The sequence below is a fragment of the Mus caroli genome, chromosome 1 (assembly GCF_900094665.2).
Source record: "Mus caroli chromosome 1, CAROLI_EIJ_v1.1, whole genome shotgun sequence".
Classification (NCBI taxonomy): Eukaryota; Metazoa; Chordata; class Mammalia; order Rodentia; family Muridae; genus Mus; species Mus caroli.
In genome coordinates, this window is record NC_034570.1 from 82,359,159 (window position 1) to 82,372,680 (window position 13,522).

At 50.7% G+C, this 13,522-nt stretch overlaps 1 protein-coding gene across 7 annotated transcripts in view; it reads left to right on the forward strand.

The window, feature by feature from the left end:
* Positions 1 to 11,847, forward strand: part of Agap1 (ArfGAP with GTPase domain, ankyrin repeat and PH domain 1) — a 435,940-nt gene extending 424,093 nt beyond the window's left edge. For all 7 annotated transcript variants that reach the window (XM_021160509.2, XM_021160592.2, XM_029480713.1 and 4 more), the window contains 2 exons: positions 4,180 to 4,435; positions 5,350 to 11,847. In XM_021160509.2, the coding sequence (XP_021016168.1) occupies positions 4,180 to 4,435; positions 5,350 to 5,553 (460 nt within the window). In that variant the 3' untranslated portion in view covers positions 5,554 to 11,847. The remainder of the gene's footprint in view (positions 1 to 4,179; positions 4,436 to 5,349) is intronic.
* The last annotated feature ends 1,675 nt before the right edge of the window (positions 11,848 to 13,522 follow it).

Genomic DNA, 13,522 nt, shown 5'->3' on the forward strand with positions numbered 1-13,522 from the left:
TTCGAGGCCAGCCTGGTCTACAAAGTGAGTGCCAGGACAGCCAGGGCTACACAGAGAAACCCTGTCTCGAAAAACCAAAAAAAAAAAAAAGATCTCCAGCTTGTGTCAAGTTGGTATAAAACCAGCCAAGACATAGGCAACTGCATCTGTGGTGGCACCTGGGGGCGTACCCAGGTCACCCCTCCCTAAGGTCAGGAGTAGCTTTGTCCACCCACCAAGCTATACTATCAGAGCACCATTGGCTGAGACCAATAGACACTTCTAGCTCTGCACTCCTGTCCCACCCATTCTCTAACTCCACCGCTAGCCTGTGGTTTACATACCAGGCAATTATAGTCAGATCCAGAGGGAGGCAGGGGGCCGCTCCCAAAGGGCTCCATTTCAGGGAGGAGAGGGTATCTCCTGAACACATCTCTTTGTGTTTTTAGGGATGGGGTTGGTATCTGTCTTCTGACAGGTTATCACCCCCTCCCTCCCTCCCTCCCTCCCTCCTTCCCTCCTCCCTGCAGTTGATTTATTTAAAGGTGTGTCAGCACCAAGACCTGATGAGGGGCCAGCCCCTCCTCCCTGCTGATGGCAGCCGAGCCAATAAGTCATTTTTTAGCTCATTAGCTAACAGAGGCTGTGAGCAGTGGTCCTCCAGGGCATTGGAATGGGGCGAGGTGATCTACTGCCAGCTCTGCTGCTCTTGAACTGGCCTTCCTTGGGGACAGTGAAGCACATGGCCAAGTCCCTGAGAGTAACAATTGGAGTCCATGGTGCTCTGGTACTGTGGTCTCCTAGGGTAGTGATGTTGACAGAACAGAAGAGAGACTGTGGTCAGAGCGTCCCCTCACACTGGTGAGAGCTGAGGGGACGGATGGGGAAACCGCCATAGCAAAATATTGTGCAAGCTTCAGGAACGGAAGTGCCTGGTACAAGATCAAGGTGTAATGGCTGGGTTCTCGTCTGGGGAAGCCTCTGCCTGGGTCACATGGCCCTTGTGCTGTGCATAGAGGGAGAAGGGTGGCTGATGACTATATGGACCTCAGCCATAGTGGAGTGGAGATCCACCACAAGGACCCCATTTAATCTAATCTGTTCCCTAAAGACCAGACAAAGCCACACTGGTGGCTAAAGCTTCAAAATGTGAACTTGGGGTCAACCAGTTTGGCCCATGACAATGAGGACCCTTGGGCCTCTCAGGCTCTTGCATACATACGTCCCATACCTAACCCCAGACACACTGACAGCCATGGGATCATTAACCTAGCCAAGACCCTTGCCCTGAAGTCCAGGGTCGCCACACCCTTAAGGGACTCAGTAGGCCCGTGGCCTAGAGCAACCCACTTCTCCATGCTCAGTGTGATGAGCTCTGCTACTCCCCATCTTCTTTAGAAACCTCCATCCCCGCCTGCCCACCACAGACACCACACTGGTGAGTGCTGTGTGCCTGGCCATGACTGAAACAGGGACAGTAGAGATAGATTCTCTACAGTTTGCCGCTTATAGAAGGGCCACTGTGGCCAGTGTATAGACCACACGAGAGATCTTAGATCTCCACAGCCCTGACTCAAATGAGCCCATTTTACAGATGGCAAAACAAGTTTCCAAGTAGAAGAGGGTGAGAAGAGTGAGTGCTGAGACCTCGAGACCTCTCTCTTTCTCTCTCAAAGGAGAGAGAGCACAGCCTCACAGCATCAGTGGGTCCCTTTGCCTTCCCAACAGCCATTGGACAAAGCTCACCGAGCCACGTGTTGGGGTGCACTTGTTAGTGTGGGCAGTGGCCACAGAAGACAGATTGTGAACAACAGGGAGTACATGGGAGTTGATGGGAGCAGCTGAACTCCCATAAACCTTCCATTGCCCTGGGCCTGACTCTTTCTCTCCTAAATGGATTTCAACTACAAATAAATAAATAAATAACAGTCAGGTCTGGTGCAAGCCTGAAGCCTGTGGCCTCTTAGACTTCTGGTGAGCTCAAAAGCCAAGGAGCCCACTCAGCAGTTGGCACTGCAGGGTTCTGTTTCCATCTGAAACTAAAGCCACACTGCCGGCAGGTCTAGAGATTGTCCTTGGCGGAGGCAGGAATCTGTGCTCAGTCTTTGGCTGGGTATTTGAATATTAAAATGAAATTTTAATCATCGCAGTTAAGACCCGAGCTCTGATGTTAAGTTCTCCCGTTACCCCTGGGTGATCTGGCAATGACTTTTAAAATCAACTGGAGCAGAATAAGACAGTGTGATTTTAATGCCTACCCAAAAATGAGAGTTAGCAGATTGGAAACCGGAGGTCTGGACGTCTCCTACACCATTAGCCCTTCTCATTTAACTCACGGCTTGCTCTTTCTCCTTCCTGATTTATGAACTACCTCAACAAATGCTTGACGTGTTATAAACAAGCTTTTAAAGCAGAGCGTGAACCACAGCGGTTTGGGTCTTGCATTCCCTAGCTGCCCCACCACCACCTTTCAGCCTAGGTAAGGATGCCCAGGAGGGGCTTCTCTGCAGAGATCTAGGAGCCAGTTCATCTCAGCTGCAGCCAAGTGTTTGTCCTGGAAGTCTCTGAATGAAGAGTCAGGGGTCACTTGGGGGTCACTCACATGTACCAGGAAGTGAAGCAAAACTAATCCAGATTTACTCCTGGAAGAGTCTGTTTGCCTAAGTATTTAAAAACAGATTAGGACTAACCTGACACTAGGTCACCAGGCGCAGTGTAAACACTGTGCAGAGGTGTAAACGAGGCCTTTCTTCTGGGCCTTGGAAGCAGGAATGGAATGAGTTTTCTTTCTGGAGGGTTGGGGACGCCCGGATTCCTCCCTGCAGCCAGTAGCTTGCACTCTCATTATTGTTCCAAGAGGCTCTGGGTTTCAGAAGTCACTGAGTCGGGGTCTTACTGAAGTCTGAGATAATTACAGTCTGTCCATATGTGTGGGATTTGCTTGCTCTCCCCATCACCCTCATGAAATAGCAGCGCTCAGGCCTCGGGAACACATCACAGGCTGCTGGGAAAACTCTGAGGGTTACTCATGAAATCACACACGCACGCACACACACACACATGCACACACACACCAACCTACCTACCTATCTCATCCCTTATCCTAAAGAGGAATAGAATCGGGAGACCTGGAGTTCAATGCCTCATCCTTTCTCGTTTTGGTTTGGTTTTTGAGAACTCTGCACCCACATCTATCCCAGAACCTAAAGTCAGCTGACGGACCCGCTCACTATGTACCTGTGGCTGACTTGGAACTTGGATATGTTAACCAGGCTGGCCTTGAACTCATAGAGATTCACTTGTCTCTGCCTCCTGAGTGCTCTGATTAAAGGTCCACTTCACTGTGCCCAGCAAGCCTACCTTCTTGATCTCTCTATAAACACAGCGCCCTAGGGTGTGTTCTCCCTCCTCTTCCACCCCTTCCTCATCTGCAGTACTTCCCAAAAGATCGCTAGACCCTGGGGGAGGGGCCAGGCCTCTGATGCTCCTAGTCTCCAGGCCGTGCTGGGACCTGGAGACAAGACACTATGTCCATCAGCCTAACAGCTTCACCCTGCCCTCTTGTCCCTAGCTTTGCTCTAACCTCAGAGGCTGCCCACTTTTTCCCCTTGAAGCTGGGCCCTGGAACACTTATTCTCAGAGATCAACATTCTGTACCCTCCCTTTAAGCCTTTCACAAGTCCCCAAAGATATGTGTGAATCTTCAGTGTTTCTCCAGCTGGAAGTGATGGGATACCCTCGCCCACGCTTCCATCCCAGAATGCCAGTGAACTAAGAGCAAAAGGGACACCATACCTCAGATGAGGCCTCTGCTGCCCTACCCCTAGTCCTGGTCACTTGCCAGCCCTAGAGCACAGGAGCAGCTCACCTGGGACCTTACTTTTTGGTCAATATAAGCACATCTTGCTGTGGGATCCCTTCCTTCCGCCACGTTTGTATTGCACTGATGCAGGCCCCCAGGCCATGCATGGTGCAGAGGGCTGTGCTCACAGGTCAGGGGTTCTGGCTCTGAAACTGGGAGTAGATCCTGCAGGCAGAAGAGTACCAATTCTGGAACCACGAATCAAGCACCCCCAAGGGGGCTGTATTGGAAGGGGAGACTGACTCTGCTCCCTTCCTGGGCTTCCTAACCACGGCAGCTGCCAGAACAGAGGTTCCAGCCGCAATTCTAACGGATGCCTATGTGGTGACTTTTCACAGGGAAGAAAAGGAAAGGTGGATCCGGGCCAAGTATGAGCAGAAACTCTTCCTGGCCCCACTGCCATGCACAGAGTTCTCCCTGGGCCAGCAACTGCTACGTGCCACTGCCGAGGAAGACCTGCGGACTGTCATCCTACTTCTGGCACATGGGTCCCGGGATGAGGTGAATGAGACCTGTGGGGAAGGAGACGGTCGCACAGCGCTGCACCTGGCCTGTCGCAAGGGCAATGTGGTCCTGGCTCAGCTGCTGATCTGGGTAAGTGGCTGCAGTGCCCACCACATGCCCAACAGGGGCGGAGCCTCTGTGGGGTCTGACCCCGCTCTCCTCTCTGCCATGCATGGAGTTCTCCCTGGGACAGCAACTGGGGAGAAGGCCGTGCCTAAAAACTGACCCTAGCAGGATTTGAACTTTCCGTCTAGACTTAGCTGCCTGCCTGAGGGTATAGAACAGGGGGTGGGGAGAGGCTGGGTACAGAACAGAAATGAAACTGACACTCATTTGCTAGAGGTTCTCAAGTGTCTCTCTAACAGTCTCTCAGATCAAGCATTTTGGGGGGAAGGGACCTACCTGGTCTTCATCGTCATCTTCTGGGGGAAGGGGCATAAATAACTTGAAAGGGTTCTAGAAGTCCCTCTGCCAAACCTTTGAATTTTTATTTCCATAACACAAAATGTAACGTTCCCAGGCAGTTACCTAAAAACACCTCAGAGATATCAGCCACTAATACCCTCTGTTTCAACTCTGGTGACGGAGATACAATGCGGCTAAAAACTAATGCATCTGGGTGCATGTATGCGCGCTCATGAAGTTCATTTTGTCTTTCAGCAATGTAGGTTCTGTGGATCAAACTCAGATTTCAGTCTTGACAAGAGCCTTTGCCCTCCGAGCCATCTTTCTGTCCTTCTCCGTAGATGTATGATTAGAAAGCCAACTTGGAGTCCTCTTTGACCTGTTTGTGATGCTGGTGGGGGGGTGGGGGGAGGCGGCGGAGTTTCCTTTCCTAACAGGTACAGAGCCTGTTCTAAACAACATGTGAACATTGGTTTTTGGCTCCTTGGACGCCAGGTGTCTACCCCAGCTCAGTCCGTGTGTAGATTTAAGGTTGTGTGGTATCCTTGCGTCCCCTCAGATCCCCAGGGACACTAATGAGTGCTCTGTTGCCTCTACAGTACGGAGTGGACGTCATGGCCCGAGACGCCCACGGGAACACAGCACTGGCCTATGCCCGGCAGGCCTCCAGCCAGGAGTGTATTGATGTGCTTCTACAGTATGGCTGCCCCGACGAGCGCTTTGTGCTCATGGCTACCCCTAACCTGTCCAGGAAGAACAACAGCAGGAACAACAGTAGCGGGAGGGCGCCCAGTGTCATCTGAGCTCAGCCAACGCTGCACCTGGGATCCCACGCCCACCTGCTCCGGAAGTTGCAACCACCACGTGAGTCCCTCAGTTCCCTCCCTCTTCCTGGTGGAAGCCTTCCACCTACCTGCCACTCACTCACCGCACTTGAAATCTCCCGACCTGGACATCCTCAAGGGGAGAAGAGGAGGCTGCAGGCCACAGGACGGAACTCTTTCCCCACCCTCCAGAAGCAACATAGGAGGACCGACCACCTCCCGGCTTTGAGGATAGCACACAACAACGGGGGACCCCTGTTCCAGTGGCCTGGAGACGGGGCAGGGGGAGGGGTAGCAAGGAGAAGGGGCAGCGTCCCCTAGCTGGCAGTTAAGCACATCAGTACATTTCACCTCGACCAAAAGGAGGCTTGGATTTCACGTCTTCTCGGGGGAGCTTGACGGCATAAATCAGAAGCAAGCACAGTTTGTCAGGTCTGAAGCCCCTATGATGGTAGGTGTCAAATCAGTTGTAGCTAATCTGTCCAGGGAGAATACCAGCTTCATTACACTTGTATAGTCGAGTTCCTCCAGCATTACCGCTGTTTAATAGAACGTGATTAGTCATCACCGGGAAGAAGGCATATTAGCCGAGGAGGTAGTTACACGGCACGCTCCGGTGATTGCCACGATATGATTGCAGTGCGCCTAGCAGCATCATATTATCCTAGACATGTCTCTCCAGCCCTTGGAGCCCTCCTTTCTAAATTCACTGTCATAATTTAGTATCTGTTTAATTTTTCAGTCCAAAGAGAGGAAATCAGTTGCCGGGTATTATTTGACTTCAGTCCCCTTACTTGGTGCAAAAACAAAATGGAAAATAAATAAATAAGTAAATAAAGAGTCACTTGGAAATTCTAAACGAAATCATGAATTCGGCTGAAAACAGCTTTCAAATATGTTCCAAAACTAAATACATAAAAGACTTTTTTTTTTCCTAAGAGATTTTTCTGTACTTTGGCCACAACTGATGTGTCAGGCCTCAGTCCACAAGGTCTGGATTACCCAGGTTTCTGTCGTAGATAAGATGTGTGAAAATCTATTTGAATAAAAGAAGTTCATAAATATGCATTGATTTTTGCACAGACAAATGGCACCCGTGTTAATTTATAAATTGAGCTGGATGGGAACTAATAACATGCAACTGGTTGAGCTCAGAGGGTTACAGATCATTGTCCGTGGGAAGTACTCCCAGCAGTGAACACTTCCATTAATGTGATAAACAGCTTTTTAAAAGGTGCGTATCAGAATAAGTCGGTGGCACAATTTGCTTATTAAAGTCAGGACAGGAAGCAGGGAGGGGAAGGAGGGTATGAGCCCTCATCCCAGAGCCCAGTTTTAGAGCCAAGACCATCTTCCTAGTCAGACCGAGGGGCTGTGGCAAGAAGGGGTGATTTCTCAAAACACCAGACCCACGAAGGTACCCTGTGAGCAGCTGCTAGCGGCTCTGGCCCAGCCGGCTCCTGAGAGTCTGTAGACTCCGCCCGGCACGGCCCGTCTGGCTCTAACATCCGATTTGCCACCATAGGTCACAGGGCTCATCAGATACCGGACACCTTCAGCACGGTGATCAGACAGGAACACCAAACCGTGACACTATTTAGTTCTTAAAAAAATAAATTGGGACAGCCTTGCCAGAGAGCCCCCCGCCCCCGTGACAGTGTGGCAGGGAGAAGTCCATCACACTGGAAGACAGGACGCTGGGCAGAGCCACCACGGCAGCCTGTGGAGACGCTCCCTATGCTTATATATTTGAACTTTATATTTTGTAAGAGTTTTTCCTCCTCTTTAACTTTTTAAAAAAAGAAAACAAAAAACAAATGTAAAGTAGATGGGAAGGAAAGTGAAGCTTCACACAGCCTTTATATGTGGTGCGTGTCTTGTGGGGCTCTCCGGTCTGGGCACAGCCGGAACTGACCGGGATCCAGAAATGTCACAGATGCGCAAGCCGCGGGTCTGAGGCCCCTGAGCTCAGTTCCATAAGCCCTGCGTTTGGTTTCTCTTCCTGCTCTCCATCACTGTGTTGTTACTTTAAATGTGAATAGAGAAAACAAGCTGTCATTGCCTATTTTTGAAGAATGCTATAGCATCCGACCCCGCGATCCGCATACGCCTCCACGTAGCCTTTACCATAGACTTCTATAGAGAACACAGATAGAGTATAAATGAGATTCTTAAATTATTTCAGTGTAGCTAATCCCCACTAGGAATGCTTCTGTCGTAGGGGAGCCTACTTCAGAAAGGAAGCGGAGTCCTTTGTGAGGCCTCTCTTCGGGGTGTATATGAGTGTGTACATATTACTGTGTGTTTATAATATGATATTTTCCCGAATGATTCCTTGTTTCACATCATCCTCCGCTGCCTGAATGCGCAGTTGCTCGCTCTGGTTCCCTCCCTTCCTCCCTCCCTGACACCATCAGTTCTTCCTCGGAACACACGGCCCCCTCCCCTGCCAGTTTTTGCCATGCTGAACTGTCCAAGAGTAGCCCACTTTTCATAAGCCTGAGTTGTGGCAATAGATACAAGGGTGGTAGCGGAGCCTCCAGGGTTTTCTGTGCAGATAAAGGAGAGACTTGGCTCAACTGTACTTGTATTTCACACCAGGTCCTTCCCTCAACAACAGCCTTCCTGTTCCCATTTTCATGATGACACCAAGGCTGGGAGAAACAGGGACAGGGTTATGGATGGCAGTCCCAGTAGCAAACACTTCCCCTAATGCAATGCGCTTTTTAAAGAGCACATCAGAATGAGATAGTCACCCGGTTGACTTGCTCAAATCAAGAAAGGAAGTGGGAAAAGTCAGAGAAGCTGGTTAAGTGGGGGGAACACATGCGTTCTCACTCCAGACACACTGTTAGAGCTGAGCCCACACTCTCACCAGGCCCAAGCCTTCCTGTTAGAGGTGAATCTCCTTTCTCGTTGAGAAGTTCCCAACTGGGACCAGCGGCAAAGGGGCCTGTGACTTATCTGTCATTTGTCCTGGGGAGTCACTGATAGAACCAGGCACATGCCAGGCTCACCTGGGGCTACCTCTGCTAAGCTTCTGATACCCTCCCCCAGGCCGTGAACAGTGTCAGGAGGGAGAGCAGCCCCATTCTGAGAAACCACTCTAATGGTCCGTCTGGTTTTACAAAGAGCTAAGCACTGCTCTCCTACTGTCCCCAAGTGTCACTCAAGCCTAAGACGAGCCTCCTTTCCTGCAACCTCGTACCTATGCTGTTGGCTCATCAAGCCTCCTCCTCCCTGTGGTTCCTACCATGAGGCTGCTGGGGTGAGCACGCTTGCTCACTCAAGGAGCATACATGCTCTGTCAGTGCCCTCTTCCCTTTAACTTTGAGCATCATAACACCTCAGGTCTTGGGCTTTACTGCCTCTATCCCGAGGAGCTTAGCCGGAGAGTGAACCCCAGGGCACTCTGTAACATCCTCCTTTCTCTGTCAAGACCCACAGTGAGTTTGTGTCTAAACTTGGTGAGCCGGAGACTTAACTGGCCATGAGCCTGATTTGTGCTCTTGGTTGCCAAGGTTTCTGCCCCTCCTCCCTGCATTGACACTGTTTCATGCCTGAGATGCTCCATCTCTGTCCCTCCGGGAGACACCCCACAACAGCACAGCTGGGAGGTGTGTCATCAGGGCCTCCAAACTCCCGAGAGGCTGACCTCTCTGAGAAGCCAGTCCTTGTCTTTTGGTGGGCTCTCCTCTGCTCGTCTGTCTCCATCCTTCACATCCTACAAGGTCCCCAAGGCTTTGCTAGAAATCCCCCCCAGGATTGTATTTATGACTTTGAAGCAAACAAATTAAAAAGCAGGAAGGAATTGGAGGAAATGTGACATGGATGAACATCTCTGCTTAAAAAAAAATAAAAATAACAACAGAATTTATCCCCCACTGCTTCTGTTGTGAAGGGCACAGCTGGAGGCCATTTCTGCCTTGTCACTCACCAGAAAGCTACCAGGGCCATTGGTGCCCAGTGTGCCACCTTCTCTTTCCATTGTCTCTTAGATTCTAAGTGGTCCTACTCCTGCCAGGCCCTGGCTAGCAGCACACCAAGATGTGTGCCTGGTTCATAACAGGACCAAGTCATATCCGGTCTAAGAGAACCACATGACCCAACTCTTTGTATCTGGCCTGTTTTAGGCCCTTCTCTTTAAGCAGCTGAGGTGAATGTTGCATTCCTTCTTGAGAGGTGAGAAAGGGAAGGGGAGAGGCCAGGCTACTCTTCTGGTGCCACCCCGCAGTCGACCATAGACCATGGGCTTTTAATCCCACCCCTGGAAGCAAGAAGCAGGGACAGTTGATTAGAGAGTCCAGCCTGGAGTCGGGGCTCATCTCTCACTTCATGGGGAAAGATACCATCTGGGGCCTCAGTGTTTGAAGAGACACCGTCTCCTCCTGCTCAGAAGTCCTGCCCTGACAGGGCTCTTTCAGCTGCTGAGACCCCATTTAGTTTCTGGGCCTGCTGCTCTTTGGACCCTGGGTCAGAGTTGCAGTGAGAGAAGGTTTCATTATGGATAATTCTAGACAGCCAACAAGGCTCTGTGTCCTTAGGTTTTAGCAGATCTGGGTCAGGCCTGCTTAAGTGCCATAAGCCTGGTGGCTCCCTGCCCAAGGCAGTGCACACTGAGGGTCCAGGGAGAAGCTGACCTCCCGCCCCTCGTCTCAAGAGGCCAAGTTTCCTATAGAAGAACAGTATTTAGTTTGAGTTTGCTCCTGTCTGGTCAGAGCATCTTAACTGAGGCCTTCCTCTTCCATAGTGAGCCTCAGGTGGGTGTGGATACCCAGCACTGGCAGCCACTCTAGGGTCCAAGCAAGTGGCCTCAGGGAGAGAGAGAGAGAGAGGGGGGGGGGTCAGCTCAGGGCTTGTCTTTATTTTGCTGGGCATGTGGCATCTTTTGGGGAGCCCCCAGGGGTCAGGAATCAAGCCATAGGATAGACTCTCCCACCAAAGGGAGGACTGATCTGGAATTCTGTGCAGGGAATGACATGGCCTTTGTCTTGTTGCGGGTAAAATGAAGGAACCAAGAGGTGTGAGTGGGTGGGGGATGGGATTAGGTCCTGAGGAGAGCCCCTTAATACACTGTTGCTGGGAACAGCTGCTGTAGGATCACATTGTATAGCAGTGTCTGGGTTCAGGCCTGGGTCCACACTAGCCCACATGTTAGTGTGGGTATTAGAGATGGCTCTCAAATGCTTGCAGGAAGAAAAGCATAGCCTCCTGCGTGGCTCAGGTGGACTCACTGAGGGCATGCACCAAAACAGAATTTGTAAACAGCCCTTTGTCCACAGCTGATGTGCTCAGAAGATGCTCGGCCCCCCAGGCTCACCCAGATGGGTAGGGAAGGGACCAAGGGTGCTGTGAGTTGGGGGTCCAGCCCACGTGTAGCTTCTAGTTCCTGTTCTTGCATGCACGCACGCACATTGTTCACCCACCAACCAAGTCCTGCAGTTTCCTTACCAGGGTAGTCAAGTAGAGAGACCTGGCTATTGTGTGACAGACAGGCAAAAGATACCTTCAAAACATCCTTGTGATCAGAGGGAAAAGATGCCTGCACCTCCTGTTGAAAATCATCCTTCTCTTGTATGTAAAACCATCCCTTTCCCTCCCCTCGTGGTGGGGTTCAGGGGGGCCCAGGGGGTAGTTTTTGTGTTTTTTTTTTTTTTTTCTAAAATGTACCACTTTCTAAGATGAGAACTGGTGCTCCAGCCCTGAGCCCTGAGGACTGAAAGAGTGTTGAGTCCCAGGAAGGCACAGAAGGTGACTGGCCCGTTAAAACAGCCTAAGGGTGGACCCTCTTCTTTCCTTCCCCCAGTTCCACCTTGAGTCTTCTTCTTGCCACAGGACCTTCTTTGAAAAAAAAAAAAAAATGAAACCCCAGACAAGGCAGGGCACCGCTGGCACATTTCTGGGTAGGGGCGAGGAAGGCCATCTCGCCTGCCTGGCCACACATAGAAGGCAGAAGCCCAGTGAGAGCTTCTCCAGAGGTGGGTCGCCAATCGGGCATTTTGATATTACCTCATTCCATGACTTTACGTTTCCCGATGACTGATGCTTTATTTATGCTGTTTGTCCTGTAATTAAACCACCCACAGACATTTCGCTTTGCTTGTTCGTTCATACGACCTTGTTCGGGTTTAAATATGCTGGTTTGTATTTTCCTGCCTTGGGTCAGCTGTACAGTATTCTAAGGGGAAAAGGAAAAAGAGAAGCGTGTAAAGTAACGGAGAGAGGTGGCTATAATGTAGAGACCTCTTTCTAATAAAGAAAAGAAAATATGTATACAGTGCTTCTGTGAAGTGTCTTCTTGCTACCCATTTGTCACAATTAATTGGCTTCCTGCTCCCAGAAGAGGTAAATCAGAGAAGAGGGGCTTCAGTGACTGCCCAAGGGAGACTTGTCCTAGACACAGGCCACCCTTATTTGAAGGCGCTAGTCCCTCAGCCTGCAGCCAGAGACCCAGGAAGTAGAACCTCAGAAGCTGGGCAGGCGGCTCCCCCATATCTCAATCACAGGAACAGAAAGGCCCTAAGGGTGAGTTTGGCCTTTCCCAAAGCTCTGTGGGGGGAGGGGAAGCTCAGTATTGCCCCACCCACCTTCCCCACAAGAGTGACAGCAATGCCATGGACTGCTGGGAAAGCATCACTCCCAGTTCAGAAAAGGCAAGAGCACCCACCCCAGACACTCCCACCCCGGACACACCCATACAGACACTCCCACCCCGGACACCCATGCCCAGCACTCAGCACAGGGTTCGGGGTAAGACCAATGGATGCTTCTGTGAGGATCCTGTCTGTGGTCCCTTTCCCATGGCACAATTGCTTACAGTACACAGGATACCGCGTGGACCATCACAGCCACCAGAGTGTGATGGTTTAAAGAGGCTTTCGGGGGGCAGGGGGTGCACCAAAACATGCTGGGTATCTCTTAGGTGAGAGATTTACAAAGCGGCATGAATAAACAAGGTCACTCTTCCACTCTTCTACACAAATGACTGCCTGGACAGGTCAGTGTGCTCTGGGCCTGGTCCCCACCAAACCTTTGGTCCTGTAACCTCCTAGTATCTAGAATGCTTCTCTCCAGGGTCTGTATTCCAGCTAGATGGACAGACAGGATGAAGCAATAGAAATAATCCCTCCCGGCCCTGTTTATACCACTGGGTGGATAGGCAGGTCCCTCAGGACTACACGGAGGGCTGGGTGTGGTTGGTGGGCTGCTAGTCTGTTGGGAGTGAAGGAGAGTAGCATCCATAGACCCTGGCATCCCAACTGTCTTCAGCCAGCATGCACACACACACTGATCAGTCTGTACTCTCCAGAACTCCAGTTCATCCTCAGCAAGGCCTCTCTCCAAGGAGAACTCAACCTCAGTGCCCCAGCAGTGGGCTCTGAACCCCTTTCCCAGGACGGAACTCTGGAAAGCACTCCGGGCCAAAAACTCAACTCAGTGTTTAAATCTTGAGGAAAGGAGATACTGAGGCAAGCTTGCTTCCTCCTCCTTTAAAAAACTATTATTATTATTCTAGGAATCAAATCCTGGGCCTTACACATGTGAGCCAAGTGTTCTACTACTGAGTCACAGCCCCGTCCATGTGTGTGTCTGTTTGTGTGTCTATGTGTATGTGTGTCATGTGTCTTTGTGTGTCTGTGTCATTGTGTGTGTGTGTGTCTATGTCAGTGTGTCTCTTTGTCAGTGTGTTTGAGTGTGTGTAAGCGTGCGTGTATATCAGTATGTTTGTATGTGTCTATGTCAGTGTGTGTGTGTGTCTATGCCAATGTGTCTGTGTGTCAGTGTGTGCACGCGCACATGCGTATGTCAGTGTGTCTGTATGTGTGTATGCTAGTGTGTGTCTGTGTGTGTTCAGACCCATAGGGTGTGTGTGGATGCTGGAGGACACCTTTCCCCCCACCTTGCTAAGGAAGGTTCTCTCATTTCTTCTTTTTTTTTTTTTTTTTTT